Genomic DNA, 27276 nt, shown 5'->3' with positions numbered 1-27276 from the left:
CTGTTTTTTTAATCGATTTTAAATCATGCTTTTTATTTGTTTTTGTTTTTTAATGTCTCTGTAAAGCACTTTGAATCACCTTGTTGTTGAATTGTGCTATATAAATAAACTTGCCTTGCCTTACTCACTTAAACCTTGTTACACATCCAAAAAAGCACACAGGTTATATCAGGTGATTAACGGTCACAAGATTCGTGGTCACATGACTCAAAACCTCATAGACTACTAATGCACCACCATGCCAGACATTTAAGAGCTCTGTCTAGCGCTTTTCTTATTTTCACCTAAGTTCTCATACAGTTATTTTTTGTGCTGAGTAAGCAAACATGACAGAACTTTTAGATGTAAGTTCAGGCTTTAGACAGCTAGGCTCTCCTCATCTTTATGCTAACAACAAAGGAACACATTTGTGCAGACCTTTCATTATCTTCAGATATGCAAATAAACTGGTTGAAAGCTGTTTTTGCAAAACCCTTGCCACCATTACCCACAATTCCTCTCCTCTCCTCGCTTCGTTCTACAGGTACTGAGTGGACATGCACCAAGAGACGCATGCTGGCTGGTATCATCACCGACTATGCCTATGGCCTGGGTTATATGCTGCTAGCAGGAGTAGCATATCTTATACGAGACTGGAGAAAGCTGCAACTAGCAATATCAGCCCCGGGCTTCCTGCTTAGCTTCTATATATGGTGAGAAATTCAACTGACATCTGAATATAAAATCTGCCCTGCTCAGACATGAAAATACACCTGCATTTCTATGAGTGTCTTGCATGTTATCATTCCTCATTTTCTCCTTTTCTCTACCTCTCTGTTTGACCTCTCAATGCCAACAAGGGTGCTTCCCCATTCGGCCAGATGGTTGTTGGCCAACAACAGGAGAGAGGAGGCCATCGCGCTCCTTCGCAAGGCAGCGCTGGTTAATGGTCGTGTCTTACCTCCCACCGTACAGGTGTGTGTGTGTGTCAGGTTCAGGATCACCTGGTTCAAAAACAGTGTTTGTGACAGTGCTAGGCTTTATTTTTACAGTCACCTTTCTGCTGTTTACTCTAAACTGTAAACTCTCACAAAAACCTCGTACTCCTCCAGCAGCGATCGCACACAAACCTAACTGCATTTCAGATCACACACCAGTAGTGTGAGCATTCATTACATGCTACATTAAACCAAGGGAAAACAGTGAACAGGGCATGCTGTCCTGGAAGCAAATGTTTGCTCCTTTGATCTTCATGTGGCCTCGTGCGATTCTGTAACAAAATTAAAAGAAAATAATCACAGAGAAATCTCCTCCCCTTACAGTTGCCTTTATATCAGCAGCGATGATCTCGGAAAAGCCGCAGAGATTTCGTCGTCTTCATCATTTCCATGCGAAAAAGAAAACAAAAAGCCATATTAAATGTTTTGTTTTGTCTCGTAGGACTCATGCTGCAGTTCTCTCATGAAACGGGTCCCTTTGGCATTTTCTATCTTGCAAGATATTCATAAGAATTAAATATGAATCAAGTGAAAGCTGAGCTTCCTGAGGAAAATGAGACAATCACGAAATGAGGAGTACCACTTTTATGCGGTGAAACTTAATAAATAAATAAAAACATACATTTCTAAGCTGGTTTTCAAAGCTGAATCCTCTGATTTGATGATGGCCACATGAAAGCTGAAGGACTTGAGGTTTCGTGCTGAGAACACTGTTTTCTTGATTTGTTTTAATGCAGCGTGTAATGTATGGTCAGGATAGCAGGGATTTTCTCGGGCTGTGTGCTTAACACGTGCAGGTTTGTGGCACAGATGAAACTTCAATAACTGGTTGTCATGACTCACAGCTGGTGATACACTATTGCAGTCTAGTGACGACCTTCCAGACTAATCAGTCTTCCCGTTACCGTGGTTTCATGTACAGAGCTAGACGGAGAGATACGCAGTAACTATATTGTTTGATCATTATGTAAAAAGGCTTGAATTAATTCACTTCACATGTAATGAATAAAGAATATATGCAACTTTACCTTTTTGAATGAAATTACAAATAAACGTAACTTTTCCATGAATTCTATTTCAGTGCTATCAGGCCAAAAATGATCCAACAATGTCCTGTATATGGCTGTGAAAAAGGCCATCCTGCTTTACTACTGAGTATTTTATGTACTTTAAATTTTCATACTAAAACATGTTTTATTATTAATCATGTACAGGTGTTAAAATTGAAATTGACAGGTGGGGAACCCTGAGATAGATGGAGCAGTGCCACAGGGGGGTTAACTTAAATAAGTCACATGATGATGTGCACTGGGAGTTACAGTAGTTTCTTTGTGGACAGCCGGTGATCAGCTGACCTGTACTCCTGGTGTTGATGACTCAGAGGTTTACTGCTCCTTGTGGATTTAGCTAAATGCATTCGGCAAAGATATAAGCAGTCGTTACATGAGCCATCATGACTGCTTAAAGCCAGCGTGGCTAAAGGCACCTGTACCACAACACTGCTAAGTACTAGATCAGCCTACACATAACTGTATGGGGTTTGTAAGCTGAAGCATGCTCCACACCTTATAAAAACATCTGGTTTGAGGATTTTTAATGTAACACTTAGATTTAAATATAATATTTTGATTTAACATTTACAGTACATCAAGTAGTGTAGGGATGTTTTTAATGTACAGGTAAAATGTAAAAGCCTCTTTTGTGGTTTCTGATTCGTTTGTGGCGTCCACATCAGGTTGAGTGTGAGATATCGGTCGAGGGGAAGAGAAGTCACTCGGCTGTCGATCTGGTACGCACGCCTCAGATGAGGAAACGATCGCTGATCCTGTTCTATGTTTGGTACGACTTCTTGTCGTTTCACTGTCATTTTCAGCAGAGACAATGTCTCTGTAGCTTTTTACCACTCCTCTCTTTCTCCCCTTTGAAATCACAGGTTTGTGAATGTGCTGGTCTATTATGGTCTCTCACTGGGCGTGTCCAGGTTGGGGACAGACCTCTACCTGACCCAGTTCGTGTTCGGGCTGGTTGAGATCCCAGCTCGTTCTCTGGTCCTCGTCGTGCTGCCCTTTAGCCGCCGACTCACTCAGAGTGGCTTTCTGGCAATCGGAGGCCTCGCCTGTCTGCTCATGCTTGCAGTGCCTGCAGGTAAGATGGAAACTTGCTAAAATGCTTTTTCTTCCTCAAAAAGCTAATATTAAAATGTATTTCATCACTTGAATGATTTTTCTCCTTCCGTCTGCAGATCATCCCAATCTCCTGAGTGGTCTCGCCATGGTAGGGAAGTTTGGCATAGCGGCGTCGTTTGCTGTGATCTATGTCTACACTGCTGAGATATTCCCCACGGTGCTTCGGTGAGACTTCTGTCCTAATCATCAAACGGTTATTTCAGTGACGCATTCCTGAAACTGTCTCTTTTCCCTTGCTGTGCCAAAAGGCAAACAGGAATAGGCGTATCCTGTATGTTTGCAAGGATGGGTGGTGTGCTGGCACCCATTATCAACATGCTGCATAACCACAGCCCGGCCACACCCCTCGCCATCTTCGGCATCTCTCCGCTTCTGGGAGCTGTCCTTGCCCTGGCCCTTCCTGAAACTGCCGACAGACCTCTTCCAGACACAGTGGAGGATTCAGAGAACTGGGATGTTAGGTAATTGTTTAAAAACCTGCTTGCTTCTGAGCAAAATACAAAAGAAAGGATGAAAGTAAAAACGCAGGTTAGCAAACTTTAACACACAGTCTTCAATTTGAACTCCAAAGCACATGAAACCTCTACACTTATGAGTGTCTACTTTTTGTTATTCCTCTCTCACAGGACACCTCCAACCGAGGAAAACCCAGAGATGTGTGAAGATGATAGCCAATCAGGACGCAGCACAGAGAAGCTGGAGTTATGCAATCTGGCAAGCCACACCTAATGCACAGCCTCAGCTTTGATGCCAGAAATACTACTTTTCACAAAACCCTCTATGCAATTACATGTCAGGTGTTTGATTCTGAGCAGAACATATTTCAAATGGAAAAAAAGCAGCACAGAAATATCTGTGTTTTACAATCTTTTAAATCCATCAGAGATTTACACCTTTTACTTGAGGTTTGAATGTGGGTAGGCAGAATAATAGCTCCTATTAGGATTTTGCATATGTGTATACAGTATATTCATCCATGCATGAGAGCATTCATACATCACTTCCCTGCCACCAGAACGTCTGCACCGCCTTTTGGGCGAAAACAATCAGCGTAAAAGTGCATTACTGTAGGGTCTTTACATCAATATAAAGCTGAGTTGGATTGTTCTGTAAGTTTGTCATTTAAGTCAAATTTAAAGAGTAAACAGTCACATTTGTAAAATCTGCCAGTTTAATAATAACTCTATAGCAACAATGAAAACGCAGCAAAAATTAATTTAATCTTCTCCTGTATGTAAGTCGGCTAACAGTTAGCTTGTCAGACATGGCTGCAGCAAGCTAAAGCGACTTCCTCTCTCCTTCTGCGACACTCGTTAACTCCAGAAACTTCTTGTAGAACCACATGTATTAACTTGAAGTAATAGCTCACTGTATGACTTTCTCAGTCTACCACGTTATCGTGGAGGAATTCTGGGACATCTTCCTTACAGCGTTGTTTCAGTTCATTGAGGTTTGCAGGCATTTGTTTATACACAGCTCTGTTAAGCACCTGCAACAGCATTTTAATCAAATTGAAGTCTTGACTTCGACGGGACCATTGTAACGCCTGGATTCTTTTCAGCCGTTCTGTTCCTGCTGTGCTGTTACGTGACCATATTTGGGTCAAACGTTAGCTGACGGACAGATAGTCACACGTTTGACTTTAGATCACTTGTGTGTACGGAGGAGTTCATGGTCGACTCAGTCACTGAAAGATGCTTAGGTCACATGGCCAACAGGAAGCCTGAATCATCACCCTCCACCACCGTGCTTCACAGCTGATATGAGCTGTAAGTGCTGATATGCTGAGTTTGGTTTTTGCCAAAAGATATTCTTCAGAAGTGTTGTGGTTTGTTCAGATGTTACTGTTCAAACCTAAGCATTGGTGCCATGTTCATTTTAGAGAGGAGATGTTCTCCTGGTAGCTCCTCACAAGCAAGCGACTTTTTCTGTCTTTTTTAAATTGTACTGTCGTGAACTTTAAGATTTAACATTCTAACTGAAGTGTGTAGACTCTGAGATGTAGCTCACGTAGCTGTTTTTTGCTGTTTCTCTGAGCATTTGGTGGTCTGACTTTGGGGTGTCCATTCCTCTGAAGATTCGGTAATGTGTTAACACACACCTGAATGCACCAGACCATCAAACGTCTGCTTTTTTAGAAGTGGTCACGCTTGTTGTTAGTCAGTTAAATAAACTGTGTTCTATTATCCTCTTAATTGCTTTGGAAGCATTAAATGTGTACTTGGGTCTTCACAGGCAGCATGAAGTCCAGTGAAAACTTTCTGTTTCACGTGACTGTAACGGTGCTGATTGTTGATCTGTGTGTGCTGCGTGCTATAAATTCGCAAAGATCTCCGGACTGTGTTTCGCACCACTTAAAATTAGGTATTGTTTTCACTCAAGATGGGTGTGCGGTTGCTGTTCAGGGCAAAATCCCTGGACGCGCTGCTCTTGTGATTGGGGGGCCGAACGCACAACTAAACGTTGTTTAAAGACTGGAGAAGACTAGCAGACTGCCAAATGCAACGCACCTATTCTCCAAACGTTATTACTGCATTTCAAACATTTTGTTCAAAGAAACATGCTTGATATTTTTGTATGAAAGTGTTTTTGTTTTGGGCATATGTTGGTTGTAGCACAAATTTATATTGCAAGCAACTGCCTCATCTTCGTCTCAAGCCAAGAAAAAAGACTGCATGCACTAGTGAAGCCTTTTAGTTAGACTGCTGTATTTAATAGATTTGGATGAAAAAAAAGAGATTTGACTGTTATCAGCATGTGGAAGAATATTTGATTTCTGCAGTGTTGTTGTTGTTGTTGTTGTTTTTAGATTTGTTCTCCTTTTATTATTGTCCAATACAAATGGACTGCAGCATGTATCAATGATAACACTCCATGAGTCTTCACAAGCAATCAAGGGCTGTTATTGTTATGAATTATAGAAGAAATTCGATTCATGTATCGGATGCACTTGAATGTGCAATATGATGCCATACAGTGCTGTGAAGTATCTGTGCCCCTTCTTGATTTTATTTTTACACATTTAATGAAATGATCATTTAAAAACTGCGTTTTGCGTTTACTCTGGTTACTCTGCTTAATGATCTGAAACATTGTGACAGATGAGAAAAAAGAAAAGAGGGACTCAGGAAGCGGGCAAATACTTTCACACAACACCGTATGTTTGTGCTGTTATTCAGGCACAAGCATTTACATGTCCAACTGTAAAAGTGTAAATAGAAATAAAATGCAATGATTTGCAAACCTCATAAACCCACATTTGATTCACAATAGAATATGGAAACAATATGGAACATTTAAACTGAGAAAAAAATTATTCTAGCTGCTTATCAGTCCTGAGTCTTTATATCTTGTTCTCTTCATGATGTGCCAATTGCTTTCTGTTGGTGGAAGGTCTGGACTGCAGGAAAAATTCCAAGAAAAAAATGGAAAAAACCCCAACATGTTTTACATTAAAGTGGCAAATTAATGAGAAAAATGGCAAATTTGCCAGGAATAATACAAAAAACCCCTTTTTCTTAGATGACCTAATTTAATTCTACTTTTCAATTGGACTTTGCAATAAAGAAATCCTTGTGGTTTAAGTTCAGAATCACCACATTTTCAAAAGCGTCTGAGCTTCAAAGAGTCGTTGTCGTGAGCTGCTATTCAGGAGAAAACACACTGATTTGGATGAGGTAACAGCCTGTGTGTGAAGTACTACAGCACAGTTGATGTCTTGAGGACTTGTGGTACATCAGGACGCAATCCAACAGATTATTAAAGCATTCAATCCTCATGGTTTGAAGGATTGAAACCATGAGAGGCGTCTTAGGCACTGTAGGCTCAATGTTCTCTCAGATTTGCCACTTTAATGTCAAAAATCTTGAGTTTTTTCTCAAAATTTTATACCCACTCTGCTTTTTTTTTTTAATTTTGGGCCCTCATATGTATGTATATGCCATTCAGCACTAATGGTGCCTTTTCAGATGTGTAATTGCACAGCCCCTGATGCACTCACACACCGTGAAAGACACAGGATTTATCTGGGAGGACATGACGCTCATGTTTTCCAAAAGGAATTTCACATTTCTGACCACAGAGTAGTTTTCCAATTTCTCCGGCATCATCAGAAGACGGCATCATTTCTTTATCATGCTCCTGTATGATTTAATATTTTTGTGACCTTCCATCAATTTAAAAAAAAAAGAAAATAGTAAAGTCAGTTGAAACACTTGATATTATTTCTGTTCCATTGTGAAAACAATTTGTTGTAAGATTTTTTGTAGATTTAAAAAAACAAACAAACTAAATTCCTTTTGCAAAGAAATTAAAGAAACCAATTGTATAAATGTCGATATGCATGATGTGAGAGTGCACGCCTTAATGCTGGCCACAGCATGTGATGTTAGATGTCATTATAAATGCAACTTCTTTTTATAGCAGGAATAATTTGTCTGTAAAGGACGAGTGGAAATTTGTGACTTATCTGAAATCAGGGCATTGAGCCAGTGTGCCTTGAGCAGTAAAATTTTAATGACTGAGTGAACTTGTTCTGTGTGTGTTTGTGTGCCACCAAGTAGAAACAGACAAAGCAACCAGAGTTAATAACTTCCTGGGACCAGCAAATTTATTTAAATTTGTTTTCAATAAAAATTCTGCCTTCCAGCAGCAATTAAAAAACTAACACCACAGAGACAAAATAGATTATCGGGACGTAACACTTTTTACTTCACAATGATCCAGTTTGTCTTGTTATCAATGCAACACTGTAGTGCTGTCTGCTCCCAATCAGGCTGCCATGTTTAGTTCAGTCCACGATAAGTTCTTAGGCTTTTTTCCCATAAAGCTGGCCTAACACACACATCAAGATTAAGTGTAATTCAGCAGTCATGAAGTGGCATCAGCAGCAACATAAAGGCTTTAAAAGAAGACAGTCTATGCCAGTGTAACATATGTAGCATCAGTGGCAACACCACAGTTGTTATCCTTCATAGACATGAGGATGTAGCCATCATTGCCCCAGTATGTGGACCAAGAGTTCTTGATGAGCCAGTATGGCTCTCCATTCAGGGTGCCATATCCCACTGCAAGCACAGCATGGTCCAGATCATCCACAGTGTTCCCTGAAAAACAGAACCAGCGAGTTACGTTGTTGTGAGCGTGAAGGATAGTATCTAACGCAATCACTGTGGAAAGAAAAAACACTCACCACAAGCAGGTTCGTAGTAGACGCCGTTACTGTAGAAAACAAACGAGCGATGTGATGCGTCGATACTCACGGCAACGGGGCCGTTTTTAAAGAGCGCCAGCTTGAGGGCCAGTTGATCGCCAGACGTGACGTTCGTGTAGCTCTGGATACGTGCAGTGAGCTCGGACGAGTTCGTGTGGCAAAATCCGTTCTACTCGGAGAGAAAAAAATATTTTTAAAAACTTTCTCACAGCTTCTCGAAATCCTCTTTTGTGTTGAAATCCACTGTTAATAAGCAGGCAGTTATTCTGCTGGCTTGTTTTTTAAATATACATTTGTAGGTTTTGCTTTAACGTTTAGGGAGGAATGTATTGAAATGAATCATACGCATGTGATTTACTGGGGTTTGTGGAGGGCAAATTAATGGAAAAACAATCCATTATTTAACGCAGAAAGAAAGTATGTGATGTTTTGCTCCTGATGATTCTATGATAGCTGCAAGGAATGTTATTTTAATTGGAATACCAGAGGGGAGGGATTATTGGAACAAAATGTGAATCTTTGTTTGGGTTCTGAATATTTCTGGACCTTAAAATTGCTGTTTTATTACAAAGGAAAACTTAACAAGGAGCACTGGAGAGAGTGGTAGAATAGCTGCCCAGTAAAGGCCATTTATACACACCAGCAGTTGTCATTTCAACTGGCTTTCATCCACCTCTAGCTTTTTGTGACCTAGCACATGTGGGGCAGCTGGGTTAAAGACATGAACAGACATCACATAGTTTATTTTTAAATACATGTATAATATTTAATACTACTCTTTAACAGCAGATCTATGTCTGCTTAGTTAGAGCATGCTAGATTTATGACTGAATTTTGCAAAATACTGTTCAGGTGTTGCTACTTTTGGGTGACACCAGAGCAATTTGGGATAATCACAGGTCACTGGAAGTCAGTCTCTTCCTTTGATGTTAATAAATACACAGTTATACACAGTGGGGCAAACTGACAGTAACTTTCTGAATGCTTTAAGTACTTAATAGACACATGAAACAATCTCTGGTCAAAAGCTTGTTTAACTGTAAGACAGGCTTCCTGAGCCTGAAATCAAACATGCCGTTAATACCACAATTATAAGATTTGTAGAATTACACTATTAATGTCGCTCTTTTAAGGGGCGATCGTGGCTCAAGAGTTGGGAGTTCGTCTTGTAATCGGAAGGTTGCCGGTTCGAGCCCCGGCTCGGACGGTCTCGGTCGTTGTGTCCTTGGGCAAGACACTTCACCCGTTGTCTACTGGTGGTGGTCAGAGGGCCCGGTGGCGCCAGTGTCCGGCAGCCTCGCCTCTGTCAGTGCGCCCCAGGGTGGCTGTGGCTACAATGTAGCTGCCATCACCAGTGTGTGAATGTGTGTGTGAATGACTGGTTGTGCTTTGGGGTCCTTAGGGAAATAAAGGCCATTTAAATTTTTGATTTGTTGTTGTGAAATCATCTCACCATCCCCATGTAGGCGCCATATGTTTCCGTTGTGGCGATGCCTCCGTGCTTCATGATCCACTCGTACGCTCTCCACTCCTCCCCGCCATCGCAGCCGTTATTACCGAAACCCCAGGAGCAGTCGATCAGCATCTGCTGAGACAGAACCTGCAGAGAGCCCGTCTGAAAGACACGAGCAAAAGTATGATTACACTCGGCATTACATCAGCAGCCTGCGCTTACTCTGCACTAATCATGAATCAAACTCTAATAAAATGCAGACATTTTAATCCACTGATCCACTTTATTGACATTTGATTATATGAAACACAAACAAGACAGCTAAACATTTATAATCGGCTTTCATTCCTACACCATTTTTACTCCAGCTGCAATCTACAGGTTTCTAGGCAGATGCTGTGAGACGAAGAACTAAATTCAAAGCGTGCCCCCCACTGAGTGGCTCTGTTTATGAACCTGCCCGTGGGGAAAGGGTCACTGCATCGCTCAGGTTCAAAGACGACCTGCTGCAGCCTCACAGCAGTACTTCCTCCTAGCCAAAACAAACTGTTCCTGCAATTATTGCAAAGCAATTAGCAGTTCAAGCTGCTTTACCTCAGTGAGAAATGTTAAGATTACTGCACGGATGAATCCCTTACATTTATATATTTATACATCGTTAAACAAGAAGTCGCTACAGAGACCAAAACCAGACCTTAAAAACATGTTTTGGTGTAAAGTTGGACATTTTTACATGGAAGTCCATCACGACCACTGACAGTGTGAAACAAGGATGCAACTACCATAAAGTTTTCTGCTGCATTGTGAAATCTCATTGCAACATCATCTCGGTGCTTTGAACCACATGTGACAGCGAGGGGTAATCTGACCATGAAACCGCGCTGATGCCAAAGAGCATGTCCTGGATAATCCTCCTTTCTGACACTTCAAATGACTAAAATTTACAAAAGGGATAAAGATTTATGGGCTCTTCTCCTACAGACTTTTATAAGGCAGGAGTATTTTTAAAATCACAGATATCACCTCCCCGGTGGCTTTAATAAACTTGCAGTTGCTTCACTTTTCAGACCCAGAAGCTCTATCGATCTTTTATACTTGAGTGAATCGCCTTTGGAGCCAGTCTCAAGGGGCTCACTTCCACATTCACTTTACTTTTCGACCCTGGATTTCGGTGTTCGTTATGTACTTTGCATTTTCTGATCAGTAATTTAAAACTAGATGAGTAAATAAATACTAAGATCAGATTTTACTGATACTCAATGGGAAATTTCCAAGCGCAGCACCTTAAGTTTACTGCAATGCAAAAACATTTGACTTCAGTTAATGTTTAAATGTTGTTACTGCACTGCGATGAAGCAGGAGCTTTAATGTAAGTATTATCCCTGAGACTTCCTCCATCACTGGACCTCAGCCTAGGAGTTACAGAGCTACAGGCCAGGGGCAAGACACATAATTAAGAGTCTCCTATGTGAGGGAGAGACACAGAATTCGGTCACTTCAATGGGGTGCCGTCAAGTCCCAATAAACTGATCCTATGTTTGGATCAAGTTGCTAGGCAACATGGGATAAGGAATGCCTTTGAGCTCAGCTTTCTACAGGATGGAGGCAGCCCAAAGCTGACGTCCCCTCAGACTCATTCATTCACACAGACACACACACTGTAAAGCCCGTCCAACACGACTGAAGTTACACAATGAATCTTCCTGTGGATCTATCCCCAAAAGGAGGGCTGCACTTCGGAGAGAAGGATGTTTGTTTGGTTTTTTTATTTTTTAAAAGGTCAGTAGACTCAAACAGCAGCCCTACGCTAAATAAATGTGACAGACTGTCATATCTATCTAATTTACAAATGGTTATTTTTAATTTTGCAAATAATTCTGCTGGTTTTGTCACAAAGAATCTATATCAGTCCTGCACCTTGAATAATTTGCATCTTTGTATTTTATTCATTTCACTGGGCGCATTCTTCTGCCTGCACGAGCCACTTCAATACAAGGAGTATTAAAATAAAACCTAATTTCTCCCTAAAACATCAGAAACTATAGATTTATACCAAACGTAAGTGCACTGGAAATAAATCCAAACAAGAACAGATGAAGCATCAAGCTGAGCATCTGCGGCTTCAAAGAGAATAGGGAAGGAGCCCCATTATTCGAAGACACTGGAATGGGGCCAAGGACTGTGCAGCAAGCTGCCTCCTATCCTTTTTACCTTTAAGAAGAGAGCGCCCTCTACTGCTCCAGTGGTGGCAAAGCTCCAGCAGGAGCCACAGATGGCCTGGTCCTTTACTGGGGTCACGGCGCCTGGGAGGCCAGAGTTAAGGTGAAAAAACAAACCTTCCTCACAGATGCATCTTTGGTGAATATTTAAAGCTTCTACACACCATAAAGCCTCCAGTCGAGTGACTCGGGAAGATTGACTCTTTTGTAAGCTTTGAAGGGGAAGGGGAGCCCTCTGTTTGGGGTCTTTCCCCTTTTTCTTCCCCTCATGGTTGCCAGCTCAGACATGGTGCGATCTGACAGAGAGTTCAGAGCCAGAGAGAAAGACATGCCTGCTCTGTTCTTAGAGTGAATGTACCTAGAAAAACAGGGAACCAGTCAGACACACCGCTGAAAAACTACTACTAAAGCTGTAGCCTCACAATTATTATTAAGGTATTAAATGTTGCGCTCACCGTAGGTTAAGAACAAAAGCATGCTCCCTCTTCTCGTGCTCCCTTTCATCGCTGTACTGCCGCTGGAACTTGTCCTTGAAATGGCTGAACATGCGCTGTGACTGGCCTGACGCTGAGGTGTGGATGAGATCTTTCATTGGATTGGCCAACATATGGTGCTCCACTCCAGGACCAGGAAACCCACCACAACTCATGCCTGTATAGAAACACAACAAGAAGGAGTTTTTGTTTTTCTTTTGTCCTCTGAGTCTTCCAAAAGGTCGAGCAGGTATATATTTACACAAACCTTCAGGCAGCAGGAAGACTTTGGGGTTCACGTCAGTGCTGAACTCCTTGTATTCCACCAAGTACTTGTCGTAATGGGACCCCAGCAGAGTGTTGTATCCCATCATCTCATAGTGAATGGGAATGGGGGTGTCTTTTCCTCCATCTGCACCTCGCTCTGAATGTGTCACCCACAGTGTGTACGTGTTCTTCTTGTAACCCACAGTGGTCACATTCTGCCAGACTTCACACAGGGAACCTCTGTAGTACTCCACCCTCAGGAACTAAGGAGGGAAATGAACAACTTGACTTGTCAAAATAAAAGATAAAAACATTCAATGAAATATGTGACTACGATATAAATACTCATAAATGGTGACGGTTTGTTTTCCACTAAGACATACTCCTCATGAAAATGTAATTTACAAAATGAACATGACACTGTAATAAAGATCTTATGACTTATGAGCCCACAAACTCATCAGAAAAGGTTTACTGAGGTAAGCAGTTGAGTCATTTACCTGTTTTCTTTTGCGGTTTTGCTGACACATCACCACTGACCGTGTGATGTCAACTTGTTAACCATTAATACCATGATTGTGTGACAATCGTGGTGACAACATAGGATCAAGTGAATGCGTCTATAGTGACACGGGTCTAGAGAGTGACCATCTGACAACCCTCGAACGTGAGGAGGAAAATGAGCACTCCAAGACCAGCGGTGAATGATTGCTGGAGGCTGATGGCAGTTGCTGCAAAAATGACTGCTATAACCAAAGTCACACAGGCCTACAGACAGGTTAATGGTTTCCTGGAAACAACCTGTCACTAAAGAAATATTAGTATTCCCCCAATGTTAGTAATACTGGTAATGGTAGCATATTCCCATTTACTGGTCTGACTGTAAGTGAAAGGCTTATCTACAAACACTGGCAATCTACTAGAAACACTGCCAACTGGTTGGGGAATAGAAGTTTCCCTAGCAACCGGTGGTTGCATCATGTCCAATGTCGAGGTCAACTCTTAACCGATGTGTGCGTGACCTCAGTACACTCTGACTTCTTCTTGCAGTAGGGTAACTACCCCCTTCTGGCCATTAGAATGATAGTATACAGCTTTAAGACTTTTCTGCTTTGGCTTCTGTTTTAACAACCGGAGACTGTTCCATATAACAAATTTCCCACGTGTGGGACTAATAAAGGTTATCTTATCTTATATACACTTTTACTCATGAAGATCAAACTGAAAAGTGGAATAAAAAGAAATAAAACACACACCTGGAAGCCCTGCACATCGGGGAGCGCAGCCTGCGGTGTGACTGCTTCGTCCTTTGTTCCGTTAATCTGGAAGCACTTCATCACATTTAGCTCCTCTTCAGTGGTCTCAGGCGAGATCTTATAGGCAGTGCCATACTGCTGCTCTGAAGCTAACTGGTAAGTCAAAACCTGGCCTGTTGGTGATAAAGAGTGTTAAAATGAGACATTATTGACTTCTCTAATGTTAATAGTACATTTATTTTGTTAATAGCTCAAGATTTCTGAATGAATATGCTATGTGTGGCTCAGACAAAACCTTATTAGCTATAGTCAGGGCTTTTTGGCGTATACACCTGTCAGTAGAAACGCATTATATCAGGATTCAATTTTATTATTATTATTTCATTACTACTTTGAATGTGTTCATTCTTCCTTTTTCCTAACAGACTACAGTTATGTACAAGTCAAGATGATGATTTGTCTGATGGAAGAAAAACTAAATAAAGAGGAGTATTCGTGGGTAAGTTTGCACCAGCCGTCATCAGCACTGTAAGCATATAAAAACACAATTTTGGTACAAAGTCACATGCAACACGAGTCATCAGATTATGTTCATCACGCGTGCTTACTCTGTCTTTTTTCACTTCTTTTTTTTGTGATAATGTTACAGTCTGGTATCGTTTCTCTTACACAACAGGCACTCAATTTCAAATTACTGATTAGCCAAGCAGGGGAATACAGAATCTGCTTCAGGAGAATCAGCTGAAGGGGGTTTCTCACCGTGGTAGTAGTCTATCCGGCTTGACTTTGCTGTTAGGTCTAACCAGGCCTCAAATGGTTCCTCAATTTCAGCATAGGGCAGAGAGATGATTCCTGAAATGTAAATACTCAATGAAACATAACTTCCAACAAGGCCCAAAACATACTGTGTAACCCTCTGTTAGTTCACAGCTTACCTTTGACATGATAGCTCTTTCCAAAATCAGGAAGGCTATGTACTGCCTTTGCCTCTGTACCTGACAATGAAGCAGAGGTGACAACACATGTTAGTAATATAACTACAGAGCTGTGTACAACAAGCAGCAAATAGCAAAGCAAGAAATACTGACAGCTATCCCTGGATATTTGCTATAACTGGTTGCATGGACGCTACAAACACTGGTCATTTACAGACGCCTTGTTAACTTCTCACACACGGAGCAGAGGATAAAACAGACGTTTGTAGCCATTTTGGCAATATAAGTTATAAAATTAGATAAACTTCTCATACCCCAACCTTCCTTTTTTAAGTTTTAAAGTCCTCTTTATCATAAAATGAACAGGTTAAGCTTTGGTAAATAATAAAGTTAGTTGTGTGCCGAATTAAAGAGTGGTTAGTGGCGCTCATAAATTAGCACTTCTCTCAAGCTAAAACAGGAAGACTTTAATGTGAAAGTTAAAAATTATCGTATGTATTCCTGCTCTACTGTATAGCTACTTACACACAAAGATAGCCTCTTATTTAGCAAACTGAATGCTAATGTACTTTTGTTAACATGTTTATTTGCACGTAACGGCTGCGTAACAAGACCCCCGAGTGCTAGCTACCTCCACAGCATGTAACGCTGGCTGACTGTAAACAGCTAACCTAAAAAAACAAATATGAAATGTATTTCCTTACCAGCGACATCGCACAAAAAAATAGCTGCAATGTACCAAAGCTGCATTTTTTTCTTGTGTATTCTCAGAGTGACAATGAGAACAGCTGGCAGACTAAAGCCAAACCTCACAGAAACACATTGCTCTGCAGACGTTCTTTAACCCCCAAAACAATGATTAAATCATGGAGAACGGTGCCTGCCCGGTCCACCAATCACATCGCGCCGAGGAAGTGTCTCCTCCAATCACAGTTTTATTTGCACGCACATCATGTGAAGCATGTCATATGACTGTAGTTAACTAGATAATAGGAAAACAGCGGAAAGGGCAGTGTTTGTGTGAACTACCACTGCGTGTCACGAAGCCGAGGCTTCCCCTTTTTTGTTTGGAGCTCTTAAAATCCTTAAATCAATCAGACGAAAATACTTTGATAAGATAACTTAATTGTGTGCTAATTGTATGTTAAATGACATTTACAACAGGATTAGTCAGAGTTCCCTCTTGGGTTTTGTTTGTTATAGAGAAGGGTTGCTTTTTTAAAAGCTATTCTTTATATACAATCCTGTGCAAAAGTGTCAAGTCGCCCTATTTTGATTCCCATTTTGATCCAGTGATGTCGAGAATAGTCTTTCAAAGTTTCTGAAGGGTTTTCAAAGTTTTCTTTGGACAATAACTGCTTTTTAATTCACGTTCAGTCCAATCCTCATACCTGACCATTTCCAGAAGTTTTTAAAACAATTTCTATTATTCATTTTTATTTATTTATTTTTATTTAGAATGGAATAGATAGAATAGAATAGCCCTTTATTGTCATTGTACGTGTAAAATGAAGTTCAATTCAATTCAATAAAACTTTATTGATCCTGAAGGTTGACCCCAAAGGAAATGGGGTTAAGGCTGCCGACCTTTGCCAGCGCCGACTTACCCTTCTGACCATACATACATTACACAAACATCACATGGGGAAGACAGGTCAGAGAGGTATAACAATGGAAAATGCACCACATGAGGAAAGATAAGGAGAAAAAAAAATAACTCCCCCCAGACTGAGCTCCAACAGGGAGATCGGTTTGAGAACAGAAAAAAAAAAGTTGTGGGTGCTCCACACCAACGGTGCCAGAATAAAATATAAAGAGTAGAAAGCAGGAAAAAATAGCAAAAGAGGACAAATATATACAATCAAGAGGAATATATTTGGAAATAAGAGAAAGACAGACATTGGAGAACAAAATAGCTTCAAATAGTGGCCTGAGTGATGAGGGTCACACAGACCATGGCTCAGATTCATGAGGTGGGTGTTTGTTAACAGTCTGAATAGCCCAGGGGAAGAAACTGTTACTGGAGGTGTGGGACCTGATTGACCTGAGGCGCTGACCAGAGAAGCGGGTAAAAAGATGGTAAGCTGTGTAAGGGTGTAAGGACTTACCTATGATTTTCCTAGTTTTCCTGAGACAGGAGGATCTGGGAATGGTCCCCAGGGTGGCAGAGGGCAGCCAATAATTTTTTGGGTGGTGTTGATTACCCTCTGTACAGCCGTCCTGTTCTCAGTAGTGGACTCTGTCTATCAAACACCCAGTGTGGAGGAGATGCTCTCCACAGAGGAGCAGTGAAGGCCAGCAGCAGCTTCCGGTCCACGTAATTCTTCCTCAGGACACGGAGGAAGTGCAGCCGCTGCTGGGCCTTTACCAGGGCGTTGGTGTTGTGGGTCCAGGTGAGATCAGGGGAGATGTGGGTGCCCAGAAACCTGAAGGTGGAGATAGATTCAACCCATTCCCCATTTATAATTAGAGGGGAGTGGACCTGTCTGTGTCTGTCCATTATGAGTTCTTTTGTTTTAAGGATGTTCAGCTTTAGGTTGTTTTCGGAGCACCAGCGGGAAAAGTTCTCTACCTCCGCCCTGTACGCTGTCTTATCTCCATCAGAGATGAGTTTAACCACGGTGGTGTAATTAGCATACTTGACAATGACGAGAGTTGGCTTGGTTGGTGTGCAGTTATAGGTGTACAGGGCGTGGGATCTGGTGCTGGATGACAGTCGAGGAGAGAGGTTGGGGGTTGGACTGATTGAGGCTGGTTTGTGAGGAAATCTTTGATCCAGGAGCAGGTAATAGGTGGTCCAGTTTGGTGGTGAGGATGTCTAGTATTATGGTGTTGGTGGTAAACGCTGAGCTGTAGTCCACGAAGAGCATCGTCAAGTAACTCTTCCTGTTCTGCAGATCATTTAGTGCTCTGTGAAAGGTGATGGTGTTAACAAAGAACTTATTTTAAATGGCATCTTTAAGCACTTTGTTTCTAATAGCCTGTTACAAAAAGACAGAATTTGTTCCCATTTCTTTTGTTGAATGTTTGAAAAATGTCAAAGAAAATGCAGTTTGACAAGCATGAAAAACTATTTTTACAACAACAATTTTATTCCAAAACAGCTATTGTCTGAGAACCTGGCATACTCAGCATGGTGTGCAGTGTGTCCTTAAAAAAGTAGCGGACAAAGGAGGAAGTGACAGGCCTAAAAAAGTGAAAATAAATAACCAATCGAGTAAGAGTTTAATTCTCTCACTCTGTCTGTTAGAGACACGTTTTAATGGTTGCAGAGTTGTTACAAAAGAAGAAGATGTGGTTTTGTGGGTGAGTCTGCATGCAAAAAGATTCATCTTGCTGATTTTCTTCTTGATTGGAAAGTGTAGAGCTGTGAAGGTGTGTGTGTGTGTGTTTTGTCTCTCTGTGGGTGTTTGAGTATGTTTGTGAGTGTTATGCTGGTGGAGTTTCAAAAGTGATAGTTGTTATTAACTACATGCTGGGTGTTTTCCATTTATGTTCCAGTGCATTTAAAAAAACACCAACGTGTGCACAGTGTGACATTTTAAAGAAGAAGAAAAACCTGACTCTTAGTGACAATGTCTTGTACGTACATTGTAGTTACAATATTTATAATTTCATTGTTAAAAGAAAGCATGGCCCCTGTCAGTTCTGAGGTTTTACGTCCCAGGATAACAACATTTTGATCCTTAGCAGGTCTCAAAATTAGACAAACCAAATGTCAGGTGAGCTACAACAACAGTCTTCTCATGAGTGGAAATTCTCCCCAATGCTCAGTTGAATTGTAAAACAAAAAAATCCAAGGGCTGCATCTCAGACTCTACAGGCCTCGGTTAGTATGTTATATGTTAAAGTTCATCACAGTACAAGTAGGAAAAGTCTGAACTAGTATGGCTGGTTTGGAAGGACTGCAGGGTGGCAGCCGCTTCTCTCGAAAGAGAACATGGCAGCACAGCTTAGGTTTGTACCTGAATAAGTTACAAGACTTCTGGAACAATGTCCTTTGGACAGACAAGACCAAAGTGGAGCTGTTCGATCATAATGCACAGCACCACGTTTGGAGAAAACAGAACACAGCATATCAGCACAAACACCTCAAACACTGTTGCTTGGTGGTGGAGGGGTATGATTTGGACTTCTTTTGCAACCATGGGGCACTGGGGATATTGCAGTCATTGAATTGGCCATTAACTCAGTATAGCAAAGTATTCTAGAGTCAAATGTAAGGTCATCTGTCTGAAAACTAAGTATTGGCTGAAACACAATCAGGCAGAAACCACGAGGATTTCCCAACCACAGCAGGAAATCTACAACTGCATGGCTGAACAAGAAAAGAATCAAGGTGCTGCAGTGGCCTGGCCAAACTCTAGACCTCAACTTGATTGTGATGCTGTGGTGGGACCTTAAGAGAGTTGTGCATAAGCAAATGCCCAAACCTCAGTGAACTGAAGTTACGTTGCAAAGAAGAGCGAGCCAACTTTCTTCCACAGAGATTTACGAGACTGATCAAGTGGCACAGAAAATGATAATTGGTTGAAGAGGTTCTATAAGCTATTAAATATCAGCGTGTACTCTGTTTTTCTGCATTTTGGCCTAATTTTAAATGAAACCAAACAAATAAAGTGAGAAATCTGATCTTTGCTGTGTTACCACTGAAATGAAACTAATTTAAAAACCTTTAAGAACATTAAAAGTGACAGAGGGCGTACTTTCTTTCTGCCATGACAGCAATTGTATAATTACAGTCATTCAGTTTTGTATGGTAAATGTTTTAATGCACTCATTTGTTCTTACGCAATCTGATTTCTAATAACCTAAAACCACAAACAACATTTAATATGCTGAGAGCGAGATACAATCAGTCTTTTGTGCTTCATAAAAAACAGAACCCAACCCTGTCACTAGGTGTCAGTGTGTGACAGAGCATTGCTGTGCTGTTCCCCTGCCTCAGTGAAACCTCTGGAGTTGATCTGGCACAGACGGGGAGATCACAGGATCTTAAATAACTGAAAGGTAGCTTGCTGGCAGCAGCCTGTTCAGACAGACAGATGGACAAAGATTTTAGAGTGAGAAGTCGTTCTACGATCTGTCGCAGGGCACTAACTGAAGTCATGAGATTACTCTTAAACAGCTCAGCAGAGCTAAAAAAAAGAGTGTGTGTCACTGCAAAAAACCAAAACAAAAAACAGCTGACTGGAAAAAGAATCAGCAGGAAAAGCGAAGGTTATCAAATGATACGACCAAATATCCCCAAACAAAACATTGAGCAGATAAAGAACTTTCACATTCAGCAATTCCAGTCGGCCCTGCTGCCGAGCAAATCTGTTACTCTAGACCATCTTTACTGCACTACGCTGGCAGCTGTGGCAGCACGAGGCAGCTGTTAGTGCTTCATTTGATGACTTGGGTCACTTTTTTCCACCGGTGGCATGTTTTAACATAAAATAAAAAGTTCCCAAAAACCAGGCAGCAGTGATCACCACTATGACAATCAACAACCTGAACGTCTAACACACACCATCAATTCGCTGATGAGTTAGATGAATACGTGTTTATTGCTTATTTGGTGTAAAACAGTTACAACGATAACCACACGACATCGTTCATATACAAGAATACAGGAGTATAAATATAGAGTATTTGTACTACAGGGTCAAAAAACACAAGACACACATTCAAAAAGTCATTCGCTCACACATCTGTGCAAACCGGCGACCTCACAGTGCGGTTTGCACTTTGCACACATTCAGTCACTCATTCACAAATCCAAATGGAAGACCAGTTCTGCCTCAAAAACAGGGCTCAGTCCCCCACGTGAAGTCTCTTTAGTGTTCAGAGTGTCGCCTGCACTCGAGGTCCTACTTCTGCTCTCCAGAGCCGACGCCGTCGTTCTTCATTTGGAATAAACAGGAGTAGAAGGGAGGGGTTCGAAAATGAACTAATCCTTCAGGAGACAGCTCGTCTTTGTCCCAGTTTGACCCTCACTTAAAGGGGACGTATTATCCTTTATAAATACTATTACAGCGGTGGGCCAAAGTTTTAAAAAATGAGTTCAATTTAGGTACAAGTGATTAATTCAGATTGTTTCAAACACTATGTTTAAGATTATGATGTCACAGAAAGGGGATATTTTAGGTCCACAAACCTGTTTGTTCTCTGGCAACCAATCAAAGGAAAGCTGGCTTAACTGGAGGGTAAAAATAAGGATGAACTGACCTGAAAATCAGTCCAAGAATTTAGACATGGAGCAAGAAAGGAGCGTAACGCTGTTCAAAATAATGAAATGCATGTTACCGGTGCCAACAGTAGCAGGTTAACTATTAAAGTTTCCTGTGTTACCTTGGAAATATCCTGCATGACCCGTGAACATGTTAAAACACAACTGAAATCACCAACGTCTTCCACAGTCTGTAGAGGAACTTTGTCACACAGTCGTAATACACAGTTTTTTTGGCACAAGATGAGAAGAACTTTGTCTTCTGTAGCAAATACAGAGCAGGAGGGAAGGGGAGGGTCCAGTGAAAATGCAGTGCTGACACTCAACACCACAAGGGTGAAGCAGAGTCCATCAGTCATCCTGTCCCTGATTTCATTTGTTTATAATGAAAGATGTTAAACACGCTACACGCAGCACCTTCCACGTGACAGCACTGATGTTTAGACAGCACAACGAATGAGACACAAAGTCATGCGGGTGTGCAGCGCTTCACTCTCCTCCCATTGTGTCTTCTGCCAGTGAATCCACTGAGTCTTAAAGCTGCGCATGGCGAGAGTTCGCGCCACGACGCATCCTCGTCACACGCTGTTGAGGAGCAGGATGGACGTGGCGGAGGTGGGAGATGTGATTTCGGGGTTAATGTAGTGGGGGTCTCGCTCATCAGCGGGATCCTCATCTCGTTCTTGCGCTACATTCAAGGTCAGCTTGTTCAGACCGCTCTCCACTGTCGCCTCTGCTCCTTCTGCTCTGTTGCCTGGAAAACACGCAGGAAGAAAAGTGCAAGGAAAGGTTCAATTAAATCAGGGAAATTATCCGACATAGAGTTTTAGACAAAAGTTAACCAGCAACTTCTACATTACGAGTCCTTCACAAGGACTCCTACTTTTATTTTAAACGTGTAACATCCTCTGCCAAAATAATTCCTCAATCATTAGATTTGCTTTTGTTTGTCAGGAAACGTGCTCAGGTTCAGTGCTCAGTGGGACACACACCTCTCTCCTGGTCGCAGTCTGGAGAGGAGGCGCCGCTGCACTGGCTGCGAGGGCCCAGGAGAGGCGAGGCGTGCCCGGAACTGCACACTGAGTCTGGGCTGTGAGAGCCAGAGGGGCTCGCTAGCTCCAGGACACCGGTGGGGCAAGAGGAGGACAGGATGGAAGAGGAAGAGGGACAGGAGGAGAGATAGGAGGATGAGGAGGGGGTGTGGAGCAAGGAGGACGAGTAAGGTTGAGGCATGTCGACGGGGGTGGAGGCAGAGGTGGAAGGCGAGGAAGAGGTTGCTTGGGGCGAGGAGGTGGAGTGCGAGTCGGCCTCCTCCTCTGAGCTGCTGTGACTGCCCTCTTCGTCGATAGACACTGACACCACTGAAACACACACACACACGGGGATGTGAGCTTGAAGACACACACATGCAAACGGCTCAACAAAAACAAAGAAATGATAACGCGGCTCGATGACGCGGGTGACTGCCCATCTCCGAGTGGGCGTGGCACTCACTCGACAAACCGTCCGACTCCAGCTTGAAGTTGGCGATGTCGTCGCTGCCGCCGTCGCCTTCTGCTCCAACTCCCTGCTCCCTGGTGCCCATGGCGAGGGAACGTCGCTGGGCGTGGATCTCCTCTGAGATGCTCTCCAGGTTGCGCAGCGCCGTGCGGTACTCCGCTTTGGCAACCACAAGTTTGGCCTGAAGCTCGTCCACATGACGCTTTATTTGCTGTGAGAAATAAAACAGTGTTTCTCAGTAAAGACACCTTGTAATAAAACACAGATATATAGATTATGTTTACTCCTTCGAGTCTATGAGTAGGTGATACATACCTCCAGATGTAGGTAATACTTCGCTTTGAGTTCAAAATACGGTCTGCAGGGGGAGAAGAAGAAGAAAAAAGTGAGAGGGGGAGGAGAGAAATTTAGCCCGCTGGAAGAACAACCCTCCTCCGTGTGCAGTCACATTCCACGTCTCTATGGAGGGAGCGCAACCCAGTACTGTCAGCCAACACACAAAACATCTGGACTTCATCAGGTTACAGAAATTTCGCTTCCCCCACTTCTCGAGCGCCACTTTAGCTCAGTGGGTGAGCAGGCAACCACTTGCACCATGGCCAGAGTGCAGCGGCCTGGGCTTGAATCTGACCTACGGCCCTTTTCTGTGTGTCTTCGCACTCTGTCTCCTCTGTTTCCGGTCTAACTTCACTGCTAATCTATCCAGCAAAGGCAAAAAAACCCAACACGCTCGCATAAAAGGTTCAGGCGGCGGCGAACTTATGAGCAGCATTTCCCAAAATCTGATCACAAACCTCGATTTGTTGATGGAGCGTTTCAGTTTCTTCTCGAGCTGCCTCATGTGGCCTATGCAGGAATTGTGGTTGGCTGCTGTTTTCTTGTGCTCTGCTTCGCTGCACGTTCTCGCCTGCTCAGCCTCCATCACCTGAAACGACCGAGAAAAAAACGCCTGAGGCTAAACCGCTCGTTCAGGATGGAATTTTTGGGCTGTGCTGCATTTATATACTTACTCTCTGTGTGGCGTGGTTAAGCATTTCCTGCCAGGCGGAGTCAAACTGCCGGGTGTCCTCCTCGAGCAGCCTCTCCTCGGCCAGGGCGATGGTCTCCTTGGCTGCCCGCAGGATCTCCACCGACCGCTGGAATTCCTGAGTGGCCTTCTGCGCTTCAATCTGAGCCTGGAGTTCAGGGAAGGACAAGCAGCGGTCAGAACTTATTAAGTCAGACTGGAAACCAAATGTTCCACCTAAAAATACAATTCAGGAGGTAAATATTACTGCTAACATTTCACACATTTCTGATGTGAAACAGCTCACTGCCTGCTCCATATTTTCCCTAATAGAGTACCTTTGCTTGGCTCACTGGTCAAAATAACGCTCATTTATCATCTACTGGTTCTCGGTGCAGTCTAAAAAAAAAAGAAAGAAAAAGAGCTGCTTATGCTTCTTTCCCTACTTGCTTTAAGCCAGCTTCATCCTGATTGGTTGCCCTTGAAAAACAAAACCAAAAGATTTGAAGAGCTGTGTTCACAGCCAAAGCATGGACTGTGTATAAAAGATGGACAACGGCACACCTCCACATGCCCTCTCATGCATAAGTGCCTTAACTTTAGCCGGTAACTGGGAAAAAAACCCTCTTGGTTCTTCTTAGATTCGGCAGGAAGGCTAAAGCAGCGTATTGTTATTGGTTAATGATCTGTCAATAATAAAACATTAGCCAATGGGTGTGCAGAGTCCCAGTGTCTTTGAGCCAGAGCTGTGTGCCCAAGATGACCATGTTAGAGATATGACATCATTAAGATTAGAAAAATCTACACAAAACTGATCTTGAAACCTGAAACTTGGCTCATTGCTGAAACTTTATCCAGAGTAGAAGAATGACAAAAACTAGAGAAAAGCAAAACAGGTCCCTTTTAAATCATAGTGACAAATGACTTAAAATTGCTTTCATGAAGTAAAAGTTCACTAAGTTCTTACATGGTATGAATGAACCAGGAGTCTTTGTGTTGCCTGTGTGTTTAATTTAGGACCCATACCAGCCCTCGGCCTCCCTCCCCTCACACCTCTAACCCTGAACCTGGTTCTGCTTGAGATTTCTTCCTCTGAAAAGGGAGTTTTTCCTTCCCACTGATACCAAAGGCTTACTCATAAGGAGCTTGTCTGACTGTTGGGCTTTTCTCTGTATTATTGTTGGGTCTTTATCTTACAATATAAAGCAACCCGAGGCGCCTGTTGTTGTGATTTGGCGCTATATAAATAAAACTGAATTGAATCGAATTGGTTGAGTCCTTATGTCGCCCAAACAGGCCAACATTCATAGAAAAAGACAACTGAGCCTTGATCCAATAGACAAACAGAATCTTTGTCACTGAGGAAATCTGACACACTGTCAGTGGGCTCCTCCTGCCCACAGTCACAGTTAACAGGAGGGTTATTCTCATCACGTTGGACATATTTGGACCCACTCAGACAGGCATAACTCCAAGGTCATTGCACTGGCTGAATGCTAACATGAAGTAGTTACAGTAACTCCAATTCAATGTCCTTGAAAGAGAGAATAATAATAATCAGGGAGAAACTTTCCCTCTGATGATTAGTATTTAACAAGTGTATTATTAACAGTACAGCAGTTCAGAGGGACATATTTCATGCTGCCTGTCTGTCGGGTTTACAATGGAACCAAACCTGCTCGTCTACTTTGTGTTTTTATCTCAAAGTGTTTTCAATGGACGATTGTTTCTGCTAAATGGTTCTTTTAAACTAAGAAGTAAAGCTGTGTATTCATGTTAACACTTATTATTATGTTAACATGAATGCACAGCTCAACGTCTCGAACATCTATTCTTTAAAATCCAAGAGCGATTTCTCTACCAGCGTTTTCCATAAACAGATGCAGACGCAGAGGAAAGCAGAACCCAAGCTGAAACACATGAATTGGTCTGTATGAATGTAATCCTGCTGACATGACGTCAAGGATAAGAAACTTATGTCACTTTTAACACATAGCCTACACATTGAGGCCTATACTTGGATTTACATTATAGAAACAGTGAAAACAATTATTTTTCTTACTTATTGTGAAGCTGAAATGTAACACAGTAACACTAAAGTCACTGTGTAATATACACCATTAGAACAAGAGCACCGGGTCACCTACATGCTCAGCCATGAGGTGAAGCTCCCGTTGGAGCGCTACAGTTATGGAGTCAGCAGCTCGTTGGCCATGCTTAGCTTAATCAATAATACCACTCACAGCTGATGGTTGAATATCTCGGAGGAAAGAAATTTCACTGTTGATTTCTTGCAACAGTGGCATCCTGTTACAGTGCCACACTCAAATTCAGAGAGCACGTTAAAACAAGACAGACTGCATGGTTTTGTGCTTGACTTCAATCCTGTGGCAATGAGACTGAAACCACCTGAATTCAAAGGCAATATAGTGCCATCAAAATAGTCTGTCTATGATAGATAGGTACAAGTACAGTACCTGCTAACACTTTTCTGGAGGGGCTTTTTGCCTTTGATTAATAGGTCACCAGTGAGAGGTAGACAGGAAAGAGGGGCAAAGAGAGTAGGGGAAGGCATGCAGCAAAGGGCAGCAAGTTGGACTTGATCCCAGGGCCACTGCAACATATAGCCTGCTCAAGCAGTGAGCTGAACTGACACCAGCCTTCTAGCAAGTATACACCTGTATACTTTGAGTGACTGAAAACAATGTGGACAACAGCAGTGTTAATGAGCTACAAAAAAAGTTGGAGTATAACCAGGAGATTTTCTCTGTCCTTGTCTCTGATAGCAACGCACTTCACGTTACTAAGGTCAGTGTAGTCACACAAGCTGTTAACCCGTGTAGCGTCGGCCATGTTTAAGATAAACCCAGCAGTGATCAGAGGTCTGCTCCAACTCACAAAAAATGTAGAAAATACAAAATCTTTGGCGTCAATTGTCGTGACAGTGTTGTTGCTAAGGCCTGTGAAAGGTGACGAGAGAGAGAAAAGAGGCGGAAGATAACAGCTTTTTATTGCGCGCGATCTGCTATTTCAACAAAGTGGTAAAGATGAATCCTTCCTCTTTGTCTCTCATCGTGACCCATTTCCCAGGCTCTAAGAGCAGGGAGGTTGAGGGGGGAAACAGAAGGAGGGTAATAGATATTTAATGAGGCAAAAACAAGAAGAAAAACAGAAAAAAGGAACTGAAACATTAAAACAACATCCATCAAGATGAAGACAGAAAGAGACACAAAAATACCAGAACTTCCCAATCAGAGCAGCTTTTCTCGTTGCTGGCTTGGTGGTGTTTCCATGAAGTGTCAGTGCTGTGTGAGTTTCTGCCTTTTGCAAAAAGCCTGACGAAAAGTCTTTGTCACCCTCGTGAATAACGTGTCAACGCTTGAGAACACAATTTGCCATTATCTTCATGGCACAGAAGCACACTGAGCTTCAGACACCACGCACATAATGAATGGGCTTTGTTATCAGTTAATTAAGTTGATGTCATAGAGACCAAATCATGTGACACTCAGAACCAAACAATATGATGTTCTTTGGATCTGAAATAGCCTGGCAGGCTGTGATATGCACCATGGCTG

General features: G+C 42.3%; 3 protein-coding genes across 3 annotated transcripts in view; 1 reads left to right on the top strand and 2 right to left on the bottom strand.

The window, feature by feature from the left end:
* LOC102200638 (solute carrier family 22 member 13) overlaps nucleotides 1-3892 on the top strand; it is a 17161-nt gene extending 13269 nt beyond the window's left edge. Inside the window, exons 4-10 of the mRNA XM_005728924.1 lie at nucleotides 524-692; nucleotides 840-933; nucleotides 2671-2816; nucleotides 2911-3122; nucleotides 3220-3328; nucleotides 3412-3624; nucleotides 3790-3892. Of these exons, the coding sequence (XP_005728981.1) occupies nucleotides 524-692; nucleotides 840-933; nucleotides 2671-2816; nucleotides 2911-3122; nucleotides 3220-3328; nucleotides 3412-3624; nucleotides 3790-3892 (1046 nt within the window). The remainder of the gene's footprint in view (nucleotides 1-523; nucleotides 693-839; nucleotides 934-2670; nucleotides 2817-2910; nucleotides 3123-3219; nucleotides 3329-3411; nucleotides 3625-3789) is intronic.
* Nucleotides 3893-7746: 3854 nt separating this feature from the next.
* On the bottom strand, nucleotides 7747-15881 carry LOC102193633 (digestive cysteine proteinase 2). The gene is made up of 11 exons (XM_005728902.1): nucleotides 15683-15881; nucleotides 14979-15038; nucleotides 14803-14895; nucleotides 14044-14216; nucleotides 12789-13050; nucleotides 12503-12698; nucleotides 12212-12405; nucleotides 12040-12131; nucleotides 9829-9990; nucleotides 8355-8544; nucleotides 7747-8268 (listed from the first exon to the last, which is right to left on the bottom strand). Exons 1-11 carry the CDS (start codon nucleotides 15726-15728, stop codon nucleotides 8081-8083), a joined length of 1656 nt encoding a protein of 551 aa, XP_005728959.1. The 5' UTR covers nucleotides 15729-15881; the 3' UTR covers nucleotides 7747-8080.
* A 4626-nt stretch (nucleotides 15882-20507) lies between these two features.
* Nucleotides 20508-27276, bottom strand: part of LOC102193069 (SH3 domain-binding protein 5-like) — a 12306-nt gene continuing 5537 nt past the window's right edge. The window contains exons 4-9 of the mRNA XM_005728900.1: nucleotides 23703-23867; nucleotides 23487-23617; nucleotides 23008-23050; nucleotides 22687-22903; nucleotides 22185-22553; nucleotides 20508-21946 (exon numbers count right to left, since the gene is read on the bottom strand). Coding sequence (XP_005728957.1) covers nucleotides 21771-21946; nucleotides 22185-22553; nucleotides 22687-22903; nucleotides 23008-23050; nucleotides 23487-23617; nucleotides 23703-23867 — 1101 coding nt within the window. The 3' untranslated portion in view covers nucleotides 20508-21770. The remainder of the gene's footprint in view (nucleotides 21947-22184; nucleotides 22554-22686; nucleotides 22904-23007; nucleotides 23051-23486; nucleotides 23618-23702; nucleotides 23868-27276) is intronic.

This window comes from Pundamilia nyererei, unplaced genomic scaffold, assembly GCF_000239375.1.
Source record: "Pundamilia nyererei isolate P.nyererei 1_Seehausen unplaced genomic scaffold, PunNye1.0 scaffold00030, whole genome shotgun sequence".
Taxonomy (NCBI): domain Eukaryota; kingdom Metazoa; phylum Chordata; class Actinopteri; order Cichliformes; family Cichlidae; genus Pundamilia; species Pundamilia nyererei.
The sequence above is the reverse complement of the archived record's forward strand: the minus strand, read 5'-3'. Positions and strand labels throughout refer to the sequence as shown.